At 42.8% G+C, this 27,049-nt stretch overlaps 1 protein-coding gene across 6 annotated transcripts in view; it reads right to left on the reverse strand.

Annotated features, from left to right (window-relative positions):
* Positions 1-27,049, reverse strand: part of DOCK8 (dedicator of cytokinesis 8) — a 238,921-nt gene that overhangs the window by 63,884 nt on the left and 147,988 nt on the right. For all 6 annotated transcript variants that reach the window (XM_023213223.3, XM_023213218.3, XM_023213224.2 and 3 more), the window contains 8 exons: positions 23,593-23,688; positions 22,688-22,922; positions 19,948-20,112; positions 17,985-18,154; positions 14,228-14,323; positions 10,107-10,202; positions 3,639-3,788; positions 1,003-1,116 (listed from right to left, as the gene is read on the reverse strand). In XM_023213223.3, coding sequence (XP_023068991.1) covers positions 1,003-1,116; positions 3,639-3,788; positions 10,107-10,202; positions 14,228-14,323; positions 17,985-18,154; positions 19,948-20,112; positions 22,688-22,922; positions 23,593-23,688 — 1,122 coding nt within the window. The remainder of the gene's footprint in view (positions 1-1,002; positions 1,117-3,638; positions 3,789-10,106; positions 10,203-14,227; positions 14,324-17,984; positions 18,155-19,947; positions 20,113-22,687; positions 22,923-23,592; positions 23,689-27,049) is intronic.

Below are 27,049 nucleotides of genomic sequence, written 5' to 3' on the forward strand. Positions count from 1 at the left end.
TGGTGGAGGTGGTGTTGGTGATAGTGGAGCTGGTGGTGATGGTGAAGATGGTGGTGATGGTGGAGGAGTTGGTGATGGTGGAGGTGGTGATGTTGGTGGTGGAGGTTGTGGTGATGGTGGAGGAGGTTTGATGGTGGAGGTGGTGGTGACGCTGGTGGCGGAGGTTGCGGTGATGGTGAAGGAGGTGTTGGTGATGGTGGAGGAGGTAGTGATGGTGGAGGTGGTGGTGATGGTGGTGGTGGAGGTTGTGGTGATGGTGAAGGAGGTGTTGGTGGTGGGGGAGGAGGTGGTGATGGTGGAGGAGGTGGTGATAGTGGACATGGGAGGTAATGACAATGGTGGTGGCTGGTGGTGGTAGTAGCAGTAATGATGGTATACTAGTGACTAGAGTAAGGATATGGAAGGAGAGGAGTAGCAACAATAACTGCTGTCTATGTTACTATTGTTAGGGTAGTTTGTGGGAGGCAGTATATGAATAATTTCATTTAAAAAATTGGGGGGATGGCACTGATAGATGCACTTGGTTTATGAAATATTTGCTATGTGCTCAGTGAAATTAAATATCTCTGAATGATTTTATTTAAGAACACTTTAAAGGGTTCTTTCAAGTCAGAATATCACAACAGCAAATTAATTAATTACCCTAATATGTGAAAAGAGACCTCAGACTGGGAGCTCGAGGACTCATCAAAGATTTAAAGTACTGTATAGCCATGTTAATTTTCTGTTAAATGTTAAATTGAAGATTCAGGTCATATCACAACTTTTAATTCCCAGAGATGAATTTGTTGACCCTTCTACACTGGGTTGGTAAATGCTCCAGGAATCAAGGTAAACCAGAGTATCCATGGAATGTCCATGGCACAGACATGGGGATGTGCTGCAAAACACAGGATGTGCAGGACTCAAGCTAACTGGGTAATGAATAAGACAGCATACCATGGCAATGAACATCACATTACATGAGAAGGAACAAAATGGCTCGCTCGGAGGGACACTCACCTGGTTGCAATAATGTCTGATGAGGTTAAACACAAAGCCCCGATCCATGAGGGAGAGAAGGTCATACAAGAAGAAAGCCAGGCTGATGTTCATCTTTTCTGCCTGTTCATTTTCCTTAACAACAAACAAACACACACCCAAATCATTTTGTGGTACACTCTGGAGTTGAACTCCCAGTCACTGGTGGGAAAGTTGGGAGAGACAGGTCCTATTATTTCAGCCACTGTCCCTCTGGGTGACACTGGGCAAAGTAGTTAAGTCTCCTTTAACTAAAGCCATGACTGTGAGGTTGAATCAAGTAATTATCCATGTACTGTTAATATTTAGGTGCATTTCCTTCCAGTCATTTTTTTCTACATGCATATTTATATGTGTATACTTAAGCTCATTCTCTATATAATATGTTGGATCCAAAAAATTTTTTTAATATCCTGGTAACTATTTTTTTTTTTTTGTAACTATTCTCTTTTTTGGGGAAACTGACTTGAAGAGTACTTACTATCTTCAATGAGATAGTTTCTTAATTTTTAAGGATTATTACAGAAAATCCAATCAGGATAAAAGAATTAGTTTTTACCTAAGAAATGTATTCCCCAATCAGGCAGCATTTCCAGCCTAAGAGAGGTCAGAGTCATACTCCATAGGGTGAATTCCTCCATGAATCCCAATTAATAAGCTACGCTTATTTAAAATTTTTTTAATTTGTCCAGGTGCGGTGGCTCACACCTGTAATTCCAGCACTTTGGGAGGCCAAGGTGGGTGGATCACCTGAGGTCGGGAGTTCAAGATCAGCCTGACCAACATGGAGAAACCCCGTCTCTACTGAAAATACAAAATTAGCCAGGCATGGTGGCGCATGCCTGTAATCCCAGCTACTCAGGAGGCTGAGGCAGGAGAATCGCTTGAACCCGGGAGGTGGAGGTTGCAGTGAGCCAAGATCGCACCATTGCACTCTAGCCTGGGGAAAAAGAGCGAAGCTCCGTCTCAAAAAAAAAAAAAAAAAAACCAAAATTTAATTTGCATTATTTCTCAGTGCTCATATTTATGAGGGATTTTACAGTGCTTCAGAGCAATCTAGGATTCAGTTTTTCATGTTTATGTCCTTTATTCTCAGAATGACAAATCAATTTCCTTTGACACTATTAAAAATATGGTTTGAAACTATTTTGCTCTTTTATTATGTAATTTTCAAATTCAGGCCATGCTGACCAGTCAAGTCACTGGGATGGATGGGGACCCGATAAAAGGGTTGCCACAGTGTCGCTGAGAGGTCCTCGAACTCTCTCCGCGTTCTCCACGTGGTCACTCCTCCTGGGTGGTTTACATGACTCAATATCCAGGTTTAAAATCTCCAGTCTTGGCTTTACTGCTGGCTGTGTGTTACTTTTGGAAATTTTATCAACCTCATTGTGCCTTACTCTCACACCTGGCAATATGGAGATACCATTGCTGTTCCAACAAAGTTTGCCATGAGGAATAAACAAATGAAAATCTCCTGAGCACTTGGTACTATGCAAATTCTCAATAATGACAAAACTATTAATAATAAACATTGCTTCCTGAGATTTTTGTAGCTACCTTGTAAACATTTGATTTATTTCATTTATATATTTTTTAGCTTTTATTTTGAAACAATTTCAAACTTACAGAAAAGGTGCAAGAATAGTACAAATAACTATTGTATACCCTTTAACCAAGCTTATCAGTACTTGACATTTTGCTACATTTGTTTCATCATTCTATGAATATAAAAACATGTTTTTCTGAACCATTTGAGGATGGGTTGCAAATATCATGCCCATTTACCCCATAATACTTCAAGGTGTATTTCCTAAGAGCAAAAATAATGTCTTTCATATTTACATTTTTCTTTTTTTTAGACAGAGTCTCACTCTGTCACCCAGGCTGGAGTGCTGTGGCACCATCTTGGCTCACTGTAACTTCCACCTCCTGGGCTCAAGTGATTCTCCTGCCTCAGCCTCCCGAGTAGCTGGGATTACAGGCACGCGCCACCACACCTGGCTAATTTTCTGTATTTTTAGCAGAGACGGGGTTTCAACATGTTGGCTAGGCTGGTCTCGAATGCCTGACCTCAAGTGATCTGACCACCTCAGCCTCCCAAAGGGCTGGGATTACAGGTGTGAGTCACTGCACCTGGCCTGATATGATAATTTAAACCATAGTCCATATTGTAATTTCTTTTTGTTTTTTTTTTTTGTTTGAAACAGAGTCTCACTCTGTCACCCAGGCTGGAGTGCTGTGGTACCATCCTAGCTCACTGCAACCTCTGTCTCCCGGGTTCAAGCAATTCTCTTGCTTCTCCCTCCCACTTGCTGGGATTACAGATGTGCACAACCATGCTCAGCTAATTTTTGCATTTTTAGTAGAGACGGGGTCTCACCATGTCACCACGTTAGCCAGGCAGGTCTCAAACCCCTGGCCTCATATGTGCAATTTCTTTATAACAATTTTCCAGCCCCATATCAAGGTCTAGTCCAGTATAACCTATGCATTTAACTGTCATTACAGTTATATTTTAATTATTGTTTTTAAGTGATGCTTATTTTTCTCTGATTATGAAAGTAATATACGTTCCAGGTAAACAATTTAGAAAATAAAGAGTAAAACACAGTTACCTTCTGTGGTTTTACTAAAAGGGCTGCAATTTCCGAGGTGACCACATTAACAATAGTCGTTATGTCGTCCATGAAACGGTCAGAAAAACGAGTCCTCCGAAAACTGTCCCGTTTGTCCATGTTATGTACATGCTGGGCCATGCTTTTCACCTACGGAGAGGGGTGGGGGAAATGTCAACATGGAGATTGGTGACCTGCTTGTACAATGCGGAAAAGGGGGAAAGACACAAAAATGCTAACAATGGATTTTCTGACACTTTATCTTTGCTGGTGGTGCCCGAGCAAGCTCTGGACTAAAATGCTGCAAACACACCAATGGTTACCATGGTGGCGGGAGGTGGGAAGGGTGTCCTCTTTTTGACCCCAAGTCAGAGGCTCCCTTCTTGCTGCTGACAAAGCCAGGAGCTTAATTCTTTAGCTACAGTGTTCTCAACTGCCTGCTTCCTGGAAGGCAGACCTGAGCTGGGCTCCTGTAACCAGCTAGGTGTCCTCTATCATAGGACAGAACACATGACATAGGAAGAAACTGTTTATCACAAGGTTCTTGATGCAAACTGAAATCTTTTCTGTTCCTGAAACTACAGTAAGGAGAACAGGGGAGAAATGTTCCTCCTATCTTGAGTTTCAGCGTTTCTTGAGGGAGCACAGTTTTTCCAGAAACAGTTCTATAGTTTCCAGCAGTTATCTTCTACTCCTGTAAATTTTAGCTATATTATATACTGAGCAGGAAATCTTGGCCAGCTGGAAACAGAACCACTATTTAGAACATTGCCTCCAGGGGAAATATTACCTCTAGGGGAAATTTTGAGTTCTGTAAGTCTAATTTGTAGGTACATACATAGTGCAGACAGTCACCAATTGACACAAAAATATCTATATACAGATTATCTATCTATCTAGTATCTCTATATAGATATCTTTGTGTCAATACAAATACCAATTGACAAAAATTGGTATATTGACACAAATTGGTGTATACTGTGGTTACATATATAATGCAAACAATTCATCAATTGACACAAAGATATTTATATACAGATATATCTATATGGATATATATACATATATATATTATCTATATATAGATATCCTTGTGTCAATTGGTGACTGCCTGCATTATGACTAGAATAATACTGTCTCAATGCCTACCACAATTTTAAATCAAGATCATGCTTATTTTTTGGGCATCTTGGGGCCGGGAGATTCACAGGTCAATATAGGCCCTCATGACCCCATCTGAGGTTGAGTCTTATCCTTGTTGGAAGTTGCTTACACTATTAGGAACATGGGGAAGACTAGGAGGTCTTGTGGTTGGATCCCTACACTCTGAGGTCATTTTCATGAATGTGTCTAGATTAGTCAGAAAGCCATTGCAATACTACTACTACTACTACTACTACTACTACTACTACTACTACTACTAATGGCACTGGAAGTTGAACTACCCACATTTGCCCTCTCTTTGGACTGGAAGAAGAGGGGACTTCCACTCCCAGGAGCTACATGAGAGAACGTTAACGTACTAACAGCAGAATTCAGTTTCTAAGGATGCATGCAGCACTGGCAATTTTTGTTAGCATGGAAACAAACAGAAAAAACAAAGGAAAGGTAAAAGAAGAAGAAAAAAACAGAGACACAGGCTTTATTGTTTCATGTTTTCAGATAACGCCATGGCCAGCTCAGGGAAGACCTCAAGGACATCAAATCCTAAAGCTCAGTGTAGAAACCACGGTTTCTCCTCACGGCGGCATCCTGTTTGGTTTGGGACACGGAGATGGGCTCGTATCCCGCAGGGCCACATGCACCTGGTGAGAAGACCTGAATGAAGGGTGAGAACTGAACCCCCATTTTTGTCTGAAAAAAGCCTCTCTCTCGCTATGCTCCTAACAAAGGACTTAAGAAGACAAGGCCTCTTTGTTTCGGGCAACACCAATCCTGCTTCTGGGCAGGCTAAGCACCCCAGCACTAAGACTTTCAGAACTCATTGCTGTATTTGGCTCCTGTCTGCTGAGTTTGGCCATTCTACAACCAAATAAATAATTCTCACAATACCATACTTCCAACTAATGGCCTCTTTCCAGACTGTCAGCAGCTCGCCAGCTACTGTGTCCTCTGGATCTCCAGAGAAGAACATCCAGTAGAAACACTGGTGGAGGCCTGGCCCATTATTTGTAGAGTGGGGCGAGGCACAAAAATCTTTTCCCCTATATAGTCCTCTGTGGCCCATCTAAAGTAGGGGCACCTCTAAAGAACCCCTTAATGTGGAACTTCATGTCCTGAGTGAGTAAACTAGGTCACCCATTTATCTCTATTTCTCCAAGTTCTGGCTCAGCAGTTTCTAGAAGCACAGGGATTTTATTCATTAGCAAGTGTGAAATTCGCCCAAGGATTGTGTTTAACAGCTCTAATGCCAAAGTGGTTGTTCATTAGCGCTTGGACATTGACACAACTAGAGGGTGTTAAATTGCCCAGGTTGTTGGCTAAGGCCAAGGAAGCTGTTGTCTTTCTTAAGCTTCTTGAAAAAGAAAAACAAAAAACTGTTCTGGTTTTCAAATAACTTCCTGGGCATTGGTCAGGCAAATGCATAAACAATGCATGAAGAATTGGGCACCTTGTCTGAGTCTGAGGTCAATTTCCTTGCAAAGTTCTGGCTGGGGGATGATAGTTTCCATTTGCCTGTACCCCAGCTCCCTGACGGATTTCTTGTCCTTCTCTCTCTGTCTGTGAATGCTGGGAAGGGGGTCTGGAGGGACCACATCACTCAGGCCCCCTTAACCTTTGGCTTCTGTTTGGAGTTGGCCAATAGGAGCACAAACAAGGGGATCAGTAGGTGCGAGAACAGAGAGGCCCAGGTAGTTACTCACTTCCACCGCCCTCATCCCTGCTGCAGTGGGGTCCTGGCAGTGGCAACATTTTTCTAAGGCCCCAGCCTGGGGCTCCTTTTATAAGATTGTCTCATCTGCCTCCAGACTTTTCTAGGCCCCAGTTACTCTGCTGTACTCTTGATATTTTAGAGCTAGCATAGAGAAAGGCTTCTGCCAGCTGCTGCACCCCGGGGGCTCTCACCAATCCTCATTGGCCCCCGAACCTCCCACACATGCTGAGCAGAGTCCTTTTGATCAATGCTTTCAGTTAACCCTTTTGGGCAATGGAAACTCTGTACTGCCAGGACCTGACAGACTTAGGGTTTAGGCTGCTGGTAGAACTGGTGTCTTGGGTGATCTGCATGTTGACAAACCCCTGCAATATGCTTAGATTAGCAGAGGCTTTCTTCCCAAAAAACTTCATCTGTTTACCATAAGGGACTTCCTAGAGGTAAGATGGGCCATGTGCTTTAGCTTACGCTTTCTCTCCTGGGCCAACCAAGCCCTAGCAAATAAATGTGCAAGGCCAAAAACAGTTAGGGGCAGTGAAGTGGTACTGCTGAAGCCTTTGACTGACTTGGAGACTCTCCTTATGGCCACCACCCTTCCTCCAACCCCAACTGTAAATTTGGGATAATAAAAGCTCCTCCTGCCTCAAGATTGCATAATGATTACATTAGATAATGCATTAAAATGCTTAAAACACTGCCTGGCACATATAGAGTAAGATGCTCAGTACATTTTTGATGTGATTATTCTTTCTCCCATTGGTATGCCAACTATTATTGGGATTCTATGAAGAACAGAGTCATCATTACACCTGCAGAGAATGCAAACTTCCTTTGGAAAGAGAGCTCTAAGATGCCACACGGAACCACTCAGAATTAGCAATGCTGAATGCCACACTGGGAATGAATTATTTGTATGAATTATCCACAGCTGGATTATTACAACCCAAGTGAACCTTCTTCTTCTTCTTTCCCACCCCCCAGCCCACCCCCCACCCTCTTTTTTTTCTTTCTTTCTTTCTTTTTTTTTTTTAAGAGACAGGGTCTCAATCTGCTGCCTGGGCTGGAGTGCAGTGGCATGATCATGGCTCACTGCAGCCTTGAACTCTGGGGCTCAAGTGATGCTCTTGCGTCAGCCTCCTGAGTAACTGAGACCACAAGCATCTGCTACCATACCCAGCTAATTTTTTCATTTTTGCAGAGCCAGGCTGAGTGAATCTTCTTTACGGAGAGACATGATGGTGGGTGGGATGCGTAAATAGAAGCAGGATATAAAGGGCATGGGGTGCTGGTTCTGATACTTCTCATGCCTCAAGAAACAAGAGCGGAATGGGTTTTATGGCCCAGTCTGTTTCCTGCCAGAGCATGGAGCTCATGTCTCATTGCTAATGCTCTTGCCTCAAGACTTGTGAACTGCAGCTACCTCCTTAATTAGCTTAGCTTTTAGAATGAAAAAAATTCTGGTGTTGTCTGGGTACAAATTCCAAAAGACCTGTAGCTCTGTTTAGGACTCACAGAACAGAGGTGGTGTGGACCAGTGGATCATTAACAGGTTTAGAAGTCACCTGAGAAGACAGGTAAATGCACAATGCTGGCCTCCAGCCTCCTAATTTTAGTGCTTTGAGAAAGAATCTCTGCTTTATTTTTACTAAGCACCTCCAGGTGGTTCTGTGGCAAGGATTTGGGACCATGCTTTGGGACCTTTCTCAAACTAGAGGTTGAGACTTTGCAAACCTTCATGGGATTTGAATCCTGGGTATTTTTCTGTGGCATGAACCTGATTTCTTCTGAACTCTATTCCACATTGCTTCCTATTTCCTCCCCAGTGGATGTTTCATTTTTGTTTCCTTTGCCCTTTGTTCTGGGTCCTGTTGTTCAGCATCTCTCCCTGTTTCTTAGGCTTCAGCTTACATATAGAAACTAGAGCTTAGGTGGAAACCCTCCCATCTCTTTAGACTCTCTCTCTTTTTTTTGAGATGAAGTCTCGTTTTATCGCCTAGGCTGGAGTGCAGTGGTGCCATCTGGGCTCACTGCAACCTCTGCCTCCCAGGTTCAAGCAATTCTCCTGCCTCAGCCTCCTGAGTAGATGGGATTACAGGCACATGCCACCATGCCCGGCTAAGTTTTGTATTTTTAGTAGAGACGGGTTTTGTCACGTTGGTCAGGTTGGTCTCAAACTCCTGACCTCAAGTGACCCACCTGCCTCGGCCTCCCAAAGTGCTAGGATTACAGGTGTGAGACACCACGCCCAGCCTAGACTCTCTTTAAAAAAAAAAAAAAAAAAAAAAAAAAAAAAAAATATATATATATATATATATATGATTCACTTAACGGGACAGGGGAAAGAACCCAATGAATATAAAGCTAACACTATCACTAAATCTCAACCTACTCCAAATCCTCCAAATTGTTTGCATATATATTTTTATATTGTTGGTGTCTGTGTCTTTAGACCTTTTCATTCAACATCATCTCACTATGCATCTCCGCTTATCAACACTGAAGAAATGTTTATTTTTAGTGCCTCTATGGTAAAATCCTTTTAATTCCATTAATAATTAAACAAAAAAATAGTTATCACTATTATTTCCCTAATTTTAAAATTAAGGTATTATGGCTATACCTTTTGCTTTTCTGCTCGAGTAATGGCAGAAGTCTTAGGATAAACAGATATACAAATTTCATTCTGTTTTCCAACAGATATTAGCTGGGCCTTCCACGGTACCAAGCAGTGTGCTGAGGCTAGAGATGGGATAATGCACAAGAGAGACCTAAATCCTAAAAATCTAATAGTTGAGACAGAAAAAACAATTCGAAACTGTGATAAGTGCTAGGAAGGAAATAAATAGGGTGCTCAGAAGGAAAATAATAGAGGAAGATATATTACAGTAGAAGGTGATCAGAAAAGGCCTGTTAGAGGTGCTTCCACTGAAGCTGAAATCTACAGAGAAGAATAGAAACTGTGTGTGTTGGGGGTGCGGAGGTGAAAGCTAGCAAGCAGAAAGAGAATCTGGAAAAGGCTGTGAGGCCAAAACAGCCTTGGAATCTTCAAAGCACCAAAAGAGGACCATGTGGCTGAATGACGGGGGAATGTGGCTGAATGACGGGGGAATGTGGCATGAGATGAGGTTAGAGAGGGAGGTAAACAACAGAATCATACAAGGGCTATTTAGGCCATGATAAAAATGTGTGCTTTCTTCTCAGTGCAGTGAAAACCATCGATGGGTTTTTAAAAGGAGTGTGACATTCTCTGTTTAGTATTGGCTGTCATGTGCAGAATGGGTGGGCCAAGGGCAAAAATGGATACAGGCAGGAAAAAGAGGATGTCATTGTGAGAGGCACATGAGAGATGATGGTGTGTGGCCAGGTGGGGAGTGGTGAAGGTGATGAGAACTCACAGGACAGAGATAGATTTTCATGGTAGAAGCAACACAATTTAGTGGAAGAAGGATGGGGAGGGGCAAGACATTATTAGATTTCAAAAAACCACCCCAGGTTTTCAGCAGGGGCAACTCAATGAACAAAATGTCAATTCCTTTCTGCCGTGTGCTTCTCCTGGCCTATTGAGTGTAGACACAAATGTGCAAGAATCTCACCAGAAGCTCAAAGAAGAACCAGGCATACTTGAAGACTGTTTCTCTCACCATTCCAGTGCTGACCACCATCTGGAGGGCAAGCTCCTCATGGAAATGCTAAATAAGAACCAAAAAAATTAGGCTGTGATGACAAAGGCTATTATATTCACCAACACTTCTTTTCTTTTCTCCCCCAGCCCCCCAATTTAATAGCTTGTTAGTTCCTGAAGCACGTGTCTTAGATGTTCTAGGCAGTAAGTGGTGGATGGCAAAGTCGGTGCTGAGATCACCTGAGACTGGAGGACATTTCGGTGGGTAGAAGGCTGGGGTCAGTGCTGCACAGGACAGACAGGTTTGAAGGAATGGACTCAGCCTGGAAGTGAAACTCTAGTCTATGGGGGAAACATTTTGGGTAGCCATCAAAACCGGTACTGTTTTACTTTCCTCTCAGGTCCTGCTGAAAACTCTGCGTGACCACGTGCAAGCCATTCCTCTCTTTGCCCTCGGTTTTCTCATCCATAAAATCAGTTGGTTGGTGGCAGCAGTTCTCAAACTGGTTTTTTTTTTGAGATAGGGCTGCACTCTGTCGCCCAGGCCGGAGTGCAGTGGCGTCATCTCACTCACTGCAAATCCCCTGGCTCAAGCAATCCTGCCACCTACTTTAGTCCCAAATAGCTAGGGCTAAAGGCATGCGCCACCGAGCCCAGCTAGTTTTTTTTTTTTTTTGGTAGAGATGGGGTTTCACCATGCTACCCACTTAGTCTCAAACTCCTGAGCTCAAGCAATGCACCCGCCTCGGCCTCCCAAAGTGCTGGGATTACAGGAGTGAGTCACTACTCCCTGGCCTTTTTGTATCAGAATCCCCTGGAGGGCCTGATGAAACACAGACTGCTGGGCCCCACCCCCAGATATTCTGATTCAACAGCCTGGGAATTTGCATTTCTAACAAGTTCCCGGGTGCTGCTGCTGCTGCTGCTGCTGCTGGTCCAGGGTCATACTTTGAAAACCACTGTCTGGATGGTATCTAAACGCTCTGGGAGACTGGACAATTTTTGTTTTTATAATGTCAATATGGCATTGGGGGAAACAGGATGGATGGGGGTTTATGAGAGGATGTTGTGCTCTGAAAGGCATAGCAGTATCAGCCTTAACTCACAGCTTCTAAATTTCTATGTCCCAGGGCCAGATGCTTGGAAAGTCCCCCAGCTCCACTTTGCATCTTTGCTTCCCTTCAAGTCTCCTACTGCTCAGTAGCAAATGACGCACATGGTGACTTACACCTTTCCCATTCTCCAGCATGTCTGGCTATGTGTTCATGTTCCTGACAATCATTTTGATGAGGAAGAAGTTCAAGACTGAAGATAGGGCAATCAGTCCATTGCAGTGTGCTTGATAATGTCCTGGTCTTAAAATAGAAAGCCTTACATCTTGGGGACTCCCTCAGTCTGGGGCAAATGAGAGCAGTTGGTCACCCTAATTAATGCCAAAAATGATATCTAGGAATTTTCTGTGGTTTTCTTTCATCTTATGCCCACAAAACTTGGAATAAATATAAACTCATTTTTTTTTCTGGGTAAGAAAGTAGGCAAGAAAGCTAAAGCTATCTGAACACCCTAACATCATAGCCTTATTTGCAAATTAAGTTTTAAAGTCAACACCTAAAGCAAAAACTGATTACAGCAAACATTGCTCTTGACAGTTGTTTAAATTATCCACAGAGGGCTAGGTGTGTTGACTCATGCCTGTAATCCCAGCACTTTGGGAGGCTGAGGAGGGCAGATTACTTGAGGTCAGGAGTTTGAGATGAGCCTGGCCAACATGGTGAAACCCCATCTATATTAAAAATACAAAAATTAGCCAGGTGTGGTAGTTCACGGTTGTAATCCCAGCTACTCGGGAGGCTGAGGCAAGAGAATCACTTAAACCTGGGAGGCAGAGGTTGCAGTGAGCCAAGATTGCACCATGGTACTCCAGCCTGGGTGACAGAGTGAGTGAGACCCCGTTTCAAAAAATAAATAAATAAATAAAAATTACCCACAGGGTCCAGTATGCACGCAACCCAATGTACTAATTCTTGTGTACATTAAAATTTGAGAGCTACTCAGCTAAACTAAAAGAGGACAAAGGGAAAATCTCTGTGTACATGCTTGGGTATTTTCACCAATTAGATCCCCAGTGGGTTAGTGGTGATGAATGGAGACTGCTTAGGTGTTTCAGCTTATTGGTTGCTTTCACTTCATTTTGTGAGGTTAGTCAAACCTTAGTAATTTTAATACACATTAACACATTTGTTTGCTGTTGTGAGTCCTAAGTGAAGCTGTCTCACTTGAGAGAGGTGTGGGGTTGAGTTTCAATCTAGCAGGTGGTCTAACTGTGCACATGGACTACACGTTGATCTTCTCATTGTAGGCAAGATATGCTCCCCCAGCTTCAAAGTTCGCCTCTAGAAAATAGGTCAGTTTGTCTGCCAGGGTCTTATGGCAAGAAGAGATTAGACAAGGATAAGCTGCTCCTTAAAGTAATTTATGCTGCTTTCTGGGCAGCATTATTACAAGAACACCTTGCTCTGGAGGTTATATAAAATAGCCAAGCAGCAAAACCCTGTCTGCTACGCTATTAAGGAAACATACTGGCCAAACTTCCCTTTGAAATAAAATGTCTCTATCCTGGTCATTTCAGGTCAAAACATGGCAGTTACAAAACCAAACAGGACATGGGTTAAAGAAATCAGGCCTTAAGCAAATAATGGTTTTTAAGAAAGGAAAATGGTATAATACTTATAACCAGTCACTGCATAGGGCCTGTGATAGCCTAATTCTAAATTTTAGAGCAAGTGGACAAATTTGCTTTTAGCCTAGCCACGTCTTTTTTCACTTTTTCTTTTATAGTTAAATCCTGGTACCTCTCACTAGACATATGGTGCCTGGAATACTGCGAAGTGTAGAGCACCAGGCCCCGGCCCTCCCACACTTGATCTTTCCCTCATCCAGTCCAAAGGGAGCCTTAGGGAGGCTCAGTCCCTCCTTGCCTGTTTAATAAGCATTTCCCTGTGATGTGAGCTCTTGCAAATGGCTTCCTGTGTTATCCTTTGTAATAAGCATATGTACTGTTTTTTTTTTTTTCTTTTTTTGAGATGGAGTCTCATTCTGTCGCCCAGGCTGGAGTGCAGTGGCACAATCTCAGCTCACTGCAGCCTCTGCCTCCCATGTTCAAGTTATTCTCCTGCCTCAGCCTCCTGAGCAGCTGAGATTACAGGTGCCTGCCACTATGCCCAGCTAGTTTTTGTATCTTTAGTAGAGAGGGCGTTTCACCATGTTGGCCAGGCTTATCTTGAACTCCTGACCTCAGGTAATCCACCCACCTCAGCCTCCCAAAGTGCTGGGATTACAGGTGTGAGCCGCTGTGTCCCGCCATATTTACATTTTAATACAGGTCTTCAAAGACATTAAAAACTTCAGTAGCTACCATAATGGTGAGACTCTTGGGTGCCTAGAAGAGAGGAAACTTAGGGCAGACAGCTCTTTTTAACTCCATCCCTCAGACCACAGAGGCTGTGACTATGATTGGGGATTTTGTTGCTTTAAAACTCCAGGTAAGCAGTTTAACAGCTTTTAAAGTTTCTGAACTCATAGGTAAGGCTGATTGTGAAGAATTACAAGGAAGCATCTCATATTACTTTATATAGTATTGAAGCAAATGATACCTAATTATTGCCATTCACTTTTGTCAAGGATGAATTGTCCCCAGCTTTCCCTCTACTAAAAGGAGGCTAATGCAGTGGTTCTCAAAGTGTGGTCCTGGACCAGCATCAGCTGGGAACTTGTTAGAAATGCAAATTCTTGAGCTTCCAGCTCAGATCTATTGAATCAGAAACTCAGGAGGTAGGGTCCAGCGACCAGTTTTAACAAGGCTTCCAGGTAATTCTGATGCATGAGAAAGTGAAAGAAACACTGAGTTAATGGGCAGTTAGGTGGTCAAATGTGGGGTAAACGACAGGGCTGCAAAAGTGCGGTGTGTGTGTGTGTTAGCACAACAGGACCAGGCAGGGGAGCACTTTGACTATTTTCAAGCGTAGTGTGAGGGCATGAGGAGATTCTTCTGTTCCTATCCCATGATGATCCTCACATTGCTCTGTTCGGTACCTTTTTGCTGGCTGGCCTTGGGGCTGTAGTTGAACTTGGAACATCACTATTGCCAGAGCAATAGTAAGACATTCGGCTGCAGTTGCGATCGGCGATCTACAACACATAAACATGGTTTAACAGTCAACCAACCATGGAAAGGTAAGCCAGACACCTGGAAATCACAACCTCAGAATTCATTGTTCATGCATTTATTTTTTCCTGGTTACAAAGGTAAAATAATTGCCCTAAGTAAATATAAAACAAAGCAAAGACGGTGAAGTTATACCTAATTCTACTTGCTCTTGAGATAATCCCTGTTAATAGTTTGTGTGTAGCAACCTACAGTTAAAAACTATTTAAGAATCTGGGGTGCTGAGTAGTCCCTTCCAACATTCTAGGAGTCTGTGACTTCAGGGGACACCAGGAAAAAATGTGTGGGAACAGTGTCTCTCTGTGGTTTAATATGGTATTGCACCACACTGTCTCCTACCTCCGAAAGGAAGTGGAGGTGTCATGCGCTATTAAACATTTTCTCCCCGTGCTACAAAATAATTCGAAAACTGTTATCCCTGTCCACATAAAAATTTAATATTTTCATTTTTATCAAAGAAAAATAGAAAGATCTAGGCTGTCCATAATAGCTGCAGACCACTTTTTTCCCAGGTGATCAGAAAGTGGCATTGCTGAAAGGGGTCTTCAATATGAGGCTGAACCATGGTGCGCTGGCAAATGTTTAACAACCAGTTGTCAGTGGGGTAGGGCTAATTTGTAGCATTTGCCAATTTCTGTGCCATAAATACTTTCATCATAGCTGATTTCAATCTGCCAACATGATGTCATGGAAATGCAGTTAGGGAGACATGTGCAGTAGCAAATCGTTATATAATATTTTCATCACACAGATACAGTAGACATAAAGAACGAAGCACTTAGATATCATAGCATACAATGAAATTATTAGGAAGGGACTAAGTTTAGCTTTTCAAAGTGAACTTTTAATTCTGGAGTAGTTATTTATATAGTTATTATTAGATTTACAGAGAAGTTGCAAAGTTAGTATTTCTTATATGCCTTCCATTGCATTTCTCTTAATGTTAATATCTTTTATGATAAGGTACATTTGTCAAAACTAAGAAATTAACATTGATATGTTACTATTAATTAAACCATGAACAATTCAGATTTCACCAGTTTTTATACTCATGTCCTATTTCTGTTCCAAGATACAATCTAGCATACCACATTGCATTCAGATTACCTTTGTTTTTAATATAACCTGTTTAATTTTAAGTTTATACAATTTAATTTTAACAATGTCTGTTTCAAAACTGGCTCAAAAAATTCTGGAAAACTAAGCAATCAGCCTTTGGGAACAAGTATGAGCTCGCTCTAGCACATCCCTGCACTGATTTTTGTAAGTCAAAAAGGAGAGAATATGAATAATTTTGTAAGTCAATAAGGATAGAATTCCTGATGGCTCAGATTATAGATCTTCAGCATCTCAGGGGGGTGAATCCAGGGTTTTTTTTTTTTTTTTTTTTTTAGATGGAGTCTCACTGTCACCCAGGCCGGAGTGCAGTGGCGCGATCTCGGCTCACCGCAAGCTCTGCCTCCTGGGTTCACACCATTCTCCTGCCTCAGCCTCCTGAGTAGTTGGGACTACAGGCACCCATCACCACACCTGGCTAGTATTTTGTATTTTTAGTAGTGACAGGGTTTCACCGTGTTAACCAGGATGGTCTCGATCTCCTGACCTCGTAATTGGCCCACCTCCCAAAGTGCTGGGATTATAGGCGTGAGCCACTGTGCCCCGCCAAATCCAGTGTTTTTAAAAGATCCAGGGCAGACGGTTCTTAAGTTCATCCAGGGGTCAGGACCTCTGCAGAGATGAGGACATGAGGCCTAGCACAGTTAAATGACTTTCCCATGGCCACACGGCGGGGCAGTACCGGCGCCCAGCCCCAAACCCTGGTCTCCAGATTTCCTTCCTCACGCCACACTGTGTCAAGTGGGTGGAATTTGTAAGGGTGAAACTGTGTCTGTGTCTAAACCTAGAGATTTTGATTTCTCTTAATCAGGGGAAATGGTATTACTCTAAAAGCTCAGCCACCCTGAGGACACAGATCACTGGAGAAAAAATTCAGGCTAAGAATTCATCGTGGTAGCTTTGTGAGTAGACTAAAGACCACTGGATCGTATACTCCATCTTTATAAAAAGGGTGAATTTTATGGTATGTGAATAATATTAAAATCATTAAAAATTCCTAATGAGAGACAGTCTACAAAATACCTGATCATTACTCCTCAAAACTGTCAAGGGCATGAAGAACAAAGAAAGTCTAAGAAATTGTCCCCAGCAAGAGGAGCCTATGGAGGCAAGACTGCAAAATGTAATGTGGCATCCTGGATGGGATCCTGGGACAGAAAAAAGACACTGGAGAAAAACTGAGAAGAGGTGAATAAAGATGAACTTAATGAATGATAATATTGCATGAATATCGGTTCACAAATTGTGCCGAAAGTACCATTTTAATGTAAAATGTTAATAATGAGGAGACTGGGTAGAGAGTATATAATTCTATAACTCTAAAACTGTTCATGATAAAGTAAAACTTTATCATGAAAAAAATAAAGAATTCATGGAGGGAAAAACAATATAGGGCAAGTCATCAACCTTCTCAGGATGTCAGTTTTTATTTGCGTATAAAATTTGGCATTGCTCCTTGGGATATTTTTTTTTGAGATGGAGTCTCACTCTTGTATCCCAAGCTGGAGTGCAGTGGTGCAACCTCGGCTCACTGCAACCTCCACCTCCTATGTTCAAGCAATTCTCCTGCCTCAGCCTCCTGAGTAGCTGGGATTACAGGTGCCTACTACCACGACTAATGTTTTGTAATTTTTTTTTTTTTTTTTTGAGACCGAGTTTTGCTCTTGTTGCCTAGGCTAGAGTGCAATGGCGCAATCTCAGTTCATCACAACCTCCACCTCCTGGATTCAAGAGATTCTCCTGCCTCAGCCTCCTGAGTAGCTGGGATTACAGGCATGGGCTACCATGCCTGGCTAATTTTGTATTTTTAGTAGAGATGGGGTTTCACCATGTTAGCCAGGCTGGTCTTGAACTCCTGACCTTGTGATCCACCCACCTTGGCCTCCCAAAGAGCTGGGATTACAGGCATGAGTCACCGCGCTTGGCCAATTTTTTTGTATTTTTAGTAGAGATGGGGTTTCACCATGTTGGCCAGGATGGTCTTGAATTCTTGACCTCAAGTAATCCACCCACCTCGGCCTCCCAAAGTGCTGGGATTACAGGCGTGAGCCACCGCGCCCAGCCGCTCCCCGGGAATTTTTTTTTTTTTTTTTTTTTTTGTGAGATAATCAATCTGTGGATGTTAATGAACGTAAGAGGTAGATATTAAAGAAACAAAATTAAAGGCAACCTTTCCAGGTATCAAAAGTTAAAGCTATTGTTTTTCCTTGAAAATAAAATGCATGGTTTAGCCACATGACTGCATGTTGCTAAACCCCTGATACTCTAAAACGTTGCTACCCGAGTTAAGCAGTTCTCAGCAAATCCTCAGATGCTGGTCTTACTGCCGCATCTGTCAGAATGGTCTTAATCGATTCTAAAGAACGTTAATCACTCCAAAGCTGAGCATGAAAGCATCTGATCAGCACAGTGGGCAGCAGCACTGATTGCTTTTGTGTTATTTCTCCAAGCTTTAGTTAAAAAATAAAAAAGCCTGTGTCCCCTTCCAGGGTTTGCCATCTTTCCTACCTTTGAAGACATGATGTTCTTCACTTCCTCGTCTGCTGCCGAGTGTGTCCCCGCAAGGTCTGGGTTACTGCTGCTCATCACCCGGGCCTGCAGCAGCTTTGAACTCACAGCAGCAGCTGATGTGCGTCCATAGGTGTGGTAGCGAGGGTCAGGGAGGGCAGTGGGAGCGCCTGCACCCCACCAGGCAGAGACATGTCAACAGACAGGGGAACAGAATCACTTACTGAGTTTAAGAAGGAATTGAAGAGGGATAGGGTAGTTGAAAAGCCACTGGATTAGGCCTTGGACTTAGGGTCTTCTTAGCAAATCCTGGTTGGGGCAGGGAGGCAATCTTTTGGAGAGAAGTAGATGGGGTAGACGGCCCCAGGGAGTGGTGCAGATTGTGGTAAACAGCCGACACATGCTTCTTACAAAGGCGGGGGTACTACTGGCTCCAGTCTATTCCTGCTATCGGGAAATGGACCCCAGGGTTGCTAGAGCTTCTGATTTCTCATGAGAAGCTAAAAATGTGGATATTTTTAATTTATCAATATTGAAATGATGACAACTTGACAATTCATGCAGTGAGGTTTTCTCAGATTCAAAAATCCATACAGTCATCTGAACTTTGTGAGGACTACTGTATATGATGCACATAGCTGTTCTTCATCCTTAAATGTTGACATGTTTTCACAAGTGCTTATGGGAGTCTATGAGATATTACTATTTATTTATTTATTTATTTATTTATTTATTTATTTATTTATTTTTTTTTTTGAGACAGGGTCTCAGTTTGTCCTCCAGTTTGGAGTGCAGTAGCACGATCTCAGTTCACTGCAACCTCCGCCTCCCAGGTTCAAGTGATCCTTTTGCCTCAGCCTCCTGAGTAGCTGAGACTACAGGTACCTGCCACCACGCCTGGCTAAGTTTTGTCATTTTTGTAGACATGGGCTTTTGCCACGTTGCCTAGGCTGGTCTTGAACTCCTGAGCTCAAGTGATCTGCTCACCTTGGCCTCCCAAAGTGCTGGGATTACAGGCGAGAGCCACCGCACCCAGCCACATCACTAGTATTTTTAAAAACTCAATCAAATTTTCAGATTTACTAGAAATGAGGTTGCACAGACCAACAAAAGTGCCATGTTTATTTGGGCCTGCAATTTTGTGAACTCACTGATGCTAATGTTTATATCATGCTGACGAGAAGTTCTACTTGATTATTACCTATGTAAATAATTAAGAAGAATTGGGGAAACGCATTACTATTATTTCAATAGTTTAGTTTGAGGGAAATGTGAAAAGGGATTTTTTTTTAATAACAAAAAGTTTAAGAACCACTGCCATTGGATATATCTTATTTCCTTTATTATACTAGAGTCCTAGGCATCAGTCACCACTTCTCCATGTTAAAAAAGAGTTTCTCAGCTGAATCATAAATTAGCAAGTGGGTAAAGACCAGTGAGGGATTATCAAATGGGCAGACAAAATAAGTGTTTAGAGCATAAAAAGAGGCAAGGGAGGAAGAAAGATCTATAAAGAAACACATAATTTCAGCATTCATATAAACTTTGTATTGTTCTGAAAACTAAGATGGAATTTTAGGGTGTTTGTTTGTTTTAAGAGATGGGATCTCGCTGTTTCCCAGGCTGGAGTGCAGTGGTGCAATCATGGTTCACTGCAGCCTCCAACTCCTGGGCTTAAGTGATCCTCCTGCCTCAGCTTCCTGAGTAGCTGGGACTATAGGTATGTGCCACCTTGCTCTGCTAATTTTTATATTTTTTGTAGAGACAGGGTCTCGTTATGTTCCCTGGGCTGGTCTCCAACTTCTGGCTCCAAGTGATCCTGCCATCTCAGCCTCCTAGAGCATGGGATTGCAGATGTGAGCCACCGCACCCAGCATAGGATGTTTGATTTTGGATCACACTGCAGTGGGGTGGAGGTTGTGATGCCCTGCCCACAAGAGTCCCACACTCACGGCAACTCTACCTGACTTGGGCACGTCCCTTTGCAGCTCTGGCAGGCGGAAGACATAGTGTACATAGGAAGCCAGCAGGCAGTTCCTCCCATGCTGGTCCTTGCTCAGGTCCTTGCTGTTGTGCAGACTGTTGGCGATGGCCACCACGGACTCGAAGGCAAACTGGGAGAAGTTGGCTGAGGAACCAATAGAAAAATGGGTAGTCCCACAGCTGGTCCTTAAGGAGACCGAGGTGGAAGTTTCTCCAGGACAGTGACAATGAGTCCTGACCATTGACCAATTTAACTAGGCCTGGGAAGAGTAAATGGTTTTGGTGAGCTCCGGCATGCTGGCTCTGGGTACCACAGATGCCTTCACATTCCCTCCTTTGACCTTCCTCCTCCTGCCACTGAGTAGCATTGATGATTTTTAACGACAAAGACATAAGACTGTCCAGATCCTCCTTCTCTAAGCCAGGTTGTAAACTGATGCTACTTAGCGAGGGCTGAGACGGACATGACCACTATCACCGGGTTGCTACTCAGAAATGCAGATCTCAGGCCCCACCCCAGAGGGTGTATTAATCAGGCTCTGCATCTTTACAAGATGCCCACGTGACTGTTGTGGACACTATGATTTGAGATGTGGGGCACAACGCTGATTCTTGTACAGATTAACCTAAAAACGTTTGCATATCAAGTCATTCCCACAGTAGACCCATGCATATTTGATTTACTGCATAGAGCCTCTTGTTCTGGTGGCCCACGCCTACGTAGTTTGGCTCCGATCTACTTACCTAACCTTGTACCCTTTTTGGCTCAGTTCAACTTCCCTTAAAATGAGGCAGTCATTGTATTGTCTTATCATGCCTGCTCTCTTACCTCTGAGACTTTGCTCATGCTGTTGTCCTCACCTAGAAAGCCCTCCTCACTCCTATCCGCAAAATCACACCAACCCTGTGAATCTCAGCACAAGTCCCACCTCCTCCATGAAGCCGTCTGACTCCACACAATACAGGGCCCAAGTGAAACTGAGTTACGTGATTCTCCAGCTGTTTCTGGTGGTAAACTGTCTCTCTGTGAAAGCCGGAATCCCTCCCATGCAAAGTGCATTTCTCATATTTTTTGTGCCCCTGCTGTGCTTTCCATTGCATAGACACAGAATAGGTTCTAAATAAATGCTTGTAGACTAGCCACCTCCACTTACTCTGCCTGTGCCAACACCACGTGGTCCCCACACCACAAGGTGGCAACTTGCTATGGAGAAGCTGCTCAAAACATACAAATATTTTGTCTGGTGAACAAGTCTGTATTAACTAGCTGGAATATACAAAGCAGTGTGCCACATATGGGGGGGTGTAGAAAGCAATCAAAGGAGGGCAGAGCTCTGCAAGAATCTAGCTGGAGAGGCAACTGCTACATGGATGAAAAGTTAGCCTCCAACACAGGACGTTTGATCTGTGGAACCACAAAAGATGCATATCAGGGTGCAAAGCAGAGTGAGAGATGAAGAGGACATGCCCCTCCCTGGCTCTAAAAGCTCCCTCACTTCATTGTCCCAGCCCACTTCCACACGTGCTTATGTTTCACCACCAACCGTGCTGTTGACTTTCTTCCTGACACTCCCACACTTTTCTGGTTCTCTGCTGTGCCACGCTCATCTCATTGCCCTTATTTTGTTGGTTTTCACTCTATCCCTTCTTCAAGGCCATCTCTTCATGTGGACCTCCTGCATCCTCCCAAATGGATGTTTTCTCGCTCTCTCCTTTGATACCACCCTCCCCACCACCACTGAAGAATTTAGCTGTGTCCCTTTGAGGACTCCTGTCCTGTGCTGCTGACTCTTTGCCATATTATAAGTCCTCTGAGGTCTGAGATACTCTTGGTTATTGTCACAAAGCCTACAACTTTTAGTACAGTACTGGGCATATGGATGGTACCCAAAAGACTTCTGCTGGACTGGACAGTGAAGAGCTATATAGGCACAGCTGAAAATGGTGGCAAATAAAGAGGCCCTACACCAGCCAGTCTACCCTGGAGGAGTTATGAGAACCACTGGACCCTGGTCATGCCTCCAGGATAAGCTTTTGAGATTATTTCTAAGGGAAAATGTACACATTGTATTTAGTGTTAATTTGTTAAAAGCAAGCATTTGAAATAGACTGTAAGAGAGAGAACAGATGAGTTCTAGGGGGAGGGATGAATAGGGAGTGACTGCTAAAGGGTATGGGGTTTTATTTGGAGCTGATGGAAATGTTATGAAATTAGATTGCAGCGATCATTGCACAACCTTGTGACTATACTAAAAACCACTGAACTATACACTTTAAAATAGTGAGTTTATGTTTTAACTTTAAAAATTGATCGCATTGCATTTCAATTTAGAGAGTTCCTTCCCTCCATTTAACACAGGTTGTCTTACTTTAAAATGTTCCATTTCCCGTTAGTCAAGAAAACAAAAATATCTTCAAGGTAAAATGAATTCATCAATTACCAGAAATGGAATTTGAAAGACTGCCTATAATCATTTAATAAAGTTTACAAAAAGCTATAATATTAAGAACCCTATTTTAATGTTTCTTTTTCTTTCCAACATGCAGAGAGTCTCAAAACAAAAAAAAAAATAGCACAAGACTTGGCCTCCCTTGAACACACATCATCAGTGGAAAGGAAGATCACATTGTCTCTGGATTTCTGGAAAGTCATTTTTCATTAAAGAAGGCAATGCTTGCTTGCTCCTGCCTCCTCCCAGCCCAGCCCTGCAGGTTCATACCTGTCTGGCCAGCGATGACCATGGGCTGCACGGACAGCTGGAAGAGCTTGTCCAGCACCAGGTGCAGGAAAAGCACGAGCGGCTCCAGGCGGGAGGAGTTCAGGCAGATGATGCTGAGCTTTAGCTCGTGCTCCAGCGCCATCTCGCTAATCTTCTGATCCAGCACGCGGATGGGGAAGGTCACCTGGCTCTCCAGGGAATGGCAGAGGGTGAAGAACTTCTCTAGGTGGTTGTCCTGGGAAGGGAGACGGCAGGCATCATGGGGTTTTATATCATCATTGTTCACCAGTGGATTCATAAACACAATTGAATAGCTCTTTATGGATAGAACCTGTTATCCAGTGTGTCAGACCAGAAGGCCTAAGACATGATGTTTCAGACTGAGGTTATGAACTTCTTTGTAGAACGTAGTGCACGAAATTGAACCTTTCAATAATTATTAGCGAAGAAAAAACAATTTAGGCTCTGACATGTTCTGTAAGCAGAGGTCAGCATACCAGGTAAGCATACTGCCAAGAGAGGGGTCTCAGCAGATGCAGAACTTAGACAGTGGCAGGTAATGGAGGGAGTACAGAATTTCTTTTTAAAGGCTGGTAAAGTGGCAGAATTACGGAGGGAAAAGAGGTAACAGAAGATGAGAGTTTCAAATCAAGTGTCCCTGCAAAGTTTCTCAACCACCATTGCAGATACTAGGTTCTTTCCCTTAGGTGCTCAGCGGTTTTGTAAGGTCTTTCTATTCCAATGACAAATGAAACTTAAAGAGGTTTGCATGTCCCCACAAAGAACTAAAGGATTATTTTTTATTTATCTGTAGACAAGGATTTTCATTGATCTTTTATTGGCCTGTCCTTCAAAGGTTCCTCTGCTGCACCTTTACCTTCTTTATTAACATTGACATTCCTTACCTGGGTGTGCACAGAAGAAACAGCTTGCACTTCAATATTAAATACTCCCTTATGTCCTTCAGCCCACTTAATGGGAGGATTCTGTAAAGGGACTTTCTGTGTTAAAGAAGAAGAAGAAGAAAAAAAAAAGATTAGCAATCCAATTCCCTTTCCTGATTACTAACAAGTAATGCAGAGCAACTTGACTGGAAACGTCAGGATTATATAAATACAGAACTCTCTCGAAAACTAATATAACTGGTCTTGGAGTCAGGAGCCCTGGATTCAACTTCAATTCTACACCAAACTGGTTATTATTTATTTATTTATTCATTCCTTTTGAGACAAGGTCTCACTCTGTCGCCAAGGTGAAGTACAGTGGTGCAATCACAGCTCACTGCAGCCTCGACCTCCTGGGCTCAAATGATCCTCCCATCTCAGCCTCTGGAGTAGCAGGGGCTAGAGGCACATACCACCACACCTGGCTAATTTTTCTATTTTTTATAGAAATATGGTTTCACCATGTTGCCCAGGCTGGTCTCAAACTTCTGGGCTCAAGTGATCCGCCTGCCTCAGCCTCCCAAAATGTTGGGATTGCAGGTGTGAGCCACTGCGCCCCGCTTCAAACTAGCTATTTTTACTTAGACAAGTCAATTAAACTTTCTGGGCCTTGGCCGGGTGCGGTGGCTCACGCCTGTAATCCCAGCACTTTGGGAGGCTGAGGTGGGCGGATCATGAGGTCAGGAGATTGAGACCATCCCGGCTAACACGGTGAAACCCCATCTCTACTAAAAATACAAAAAATTAGCCGGGCGTGGTGGTGGGTGCCTGTAGTCCCAGCTACTTGGGAGGCTGAGGCAGGAGAATGGCGTGAACCCGGGAGGTGGAGCTTGCAGTGAGCCGAGATTGTGCCACAGCACTCCAGCCTGGGCAACAGAGCGAGACTCTGTCTCAAAAAAAAAAAAAACTTTCTGCGCCTTAATGTTCTGTTCTCATGCTGTGAGGAGAGGGTTGAACTGTGTGCTCTGTCTCTAAGTTCCAAACCAGCATTGATAATTCTGGATTCTAGGAATTAAAATAAATTAAGATCCCAGCAATTTCCCCATTAATCAGGACTGTCAGGACGAAGTATAGAATATCTTCACAAGACATGAAATTTTAATACTTTTGAGTACCTGATATTACTTTCCCTTTTACCACAGTTTTTCCAAGTGTTTTCAACATGTTTCTAGGCCAGTTTGGCTCCTGCTTTAATTACTCAAAGTGACTCTTTTATACTGTTTATATATCAGTACCTTTGTAGGCCTTAGAGACAGTTTCTTGCCTTAAATTCCCATTGAAATTGAATTCCTTTAGAGATGTCCCGCAGTGTTGAGTGAGGAGGGCCTCGCCTAGGTTCGTATGTCTTCCATGGTAACGGAAGGTAGATATGTACATGCGATGGAGGCCGTTAACGCTCTCTGCAGCAGTCACGAGCTGGGGCCCAAAGTGGGTTCTAGCCCACACATATGTTCTGTTTGAAGTATTAGGAACTTTGAAATATTAGTTACCAATATTTGAAAGCCTGAAAATTTCCTGTAAAAGACTGCTCTCCTAACCTCATTTGAGTACTGGAAGTTAAGAAAAAAATGGCCTTATATCCTGGCATGGCACCAATCTGCAGAGTGAAGGAACAGCTGCAACCTTCAGACGGGGCAGAGACCATCTCCAGAGTGAACAGATGCCACCAGAACAAGGCATTCATTTATGTTACTCATCTGGATCCTGTGGGCACTTGAGTTTGCCATCTGTGATCTAAAATACCACTGTCCAGTGCAAATATAACGTGAGCTATATATGCAATTTAAAGTCATCTAGCAGCCACATTAAAAAAGTAAAAAGGGGCTGGGCATGGTGGCTCACACCTATAATTCCAGGACTTTGAGAGTCCAAAGCAGTGGAACCACATGAGGCCAGGCATTTGAGACCAGCCTGAGCAGCACAGAAAGACCCTGCCTCTGCTGGAAAAAAAAAAAAAAAAAAAAATTAACTGGGCATGGTGGTGCATGCCTATAGTTCCAGCTACTAAGGAGGCTGAGGTGAGAGGATTGCTTGAGCCTATGAGTTTAAGATTACAGTGAGCTGTGATCATGCCACTGCACTCCAGCCTGAGTGACAGAGCAAGACCCTGTCTCTAAAAAAAAAAAAAAAGGAACATGTGAAAGTAATTATATTTCATTCAATATATAATCAATGTAAAAACTTATTAATATAATATTTCACATTTTTCCCCACTAAAGTTTTGAAATCTGGTGCATATTTTATTTATAGTACATATCTCAGTTTGAACTAGCCATATTTTCCTCAATAGCCACATGCAGCTAGTGGCTATCTTATTAGTGCAGGTTTAAAGGATACTAGGAGAGGCTAAGGTGTATCTATAAACACAGCATAGGACAAGTAAGAAAAAGGAACTAATGTTTACTTAGGAATTGAGTTTCTTGTTTGGCATGCATTATCTCATTTAATGCCAACAGCAACCTTACAGGCAGATATGCAGATATGGGCTCAGTTTCACCTTTGAGACTCAGAGAGGGTAAGCAACTCACCCACATTCAGACAGCTAGGGAGTGGCACAATCTAGACTTTGGACACAGATTTGTCTCTCTCCAACACTCAGGTCTTTCCTATAGCTTAAGAAGTTAATGGAGGGTTCTAAGAAATTAGAGTGTGCAACTTGATGATGAGAAGGTGGTTTTGAGGGCTACTGAAAGGTGTTGATGTTCAAATCATAAAGACCAATCAGGGAATGTCTGTGGACATACTTGGATTGCCCCTTAGATGGTTTTGAGGAGAGAAGTTTTGGTTTACCAGGTACGTGCCTGTGGTCCAGGGCAAAAGATGGTTCTCTCTTTAGGGAAAAAAAGAAAATAAGAGGAAAACAGCTGGAAGCGAGGCAGTGGATGGTGAAAGAACAGAGAAGAAAGTTGACTGGAACGGTTGAAACTAAATTCAAATTCCTGCGAAATTCTTCAACTTGAAAATTGCAAGGAAAACAAAAGATCTGTAGATTAAAAGTATCTTCAGAGACATATCAACCAACAGCAGTGTGTGGACCTTATTTGGATACCAATTTTAAAAAGCAAGCATTGAAAATATAGCATTAGTGCAATAATTGAAAATTTGATCAGTGACTGCATATTTGTGACTGAATATTTGATGATATTAAGAAATTACAGTTAATTTTAAAGTATGACAATGGTATTGTGATGATTAAAAGCAAAGCCCTTATCTTTTAAGATGCAGACTAAAATGAAATACGATGTATGAGATTTACTTCAAAATAATACTTATTGATGTAAACCTATGCAAGGAACTGAGAAGTGTGACAGCAGTGTGAAAGCTGGTGCAGTCAGGGTGGACAGTCCCCTGGGCTCCATTTATTTATTTATTTATTTATTTATTTATTTATTTATTTATTTATTTATTTATTTATTTA

Source organism: Piliocolobus tephrosceles, chromosome 14 (assembly GCF_002776525.5).
Source record: "Piliocolobus tephrosceles isolate RC106 chromosome 14, ASM277652v3, whole genome shotgun sequence".
Classification (NCBI taxonomy): Eukaryota; Metazoa; Chordata; class Mammalia; order Primates; family Cercopithecidae; genus Piliocolobus; species Piliocolobus tephrosceles.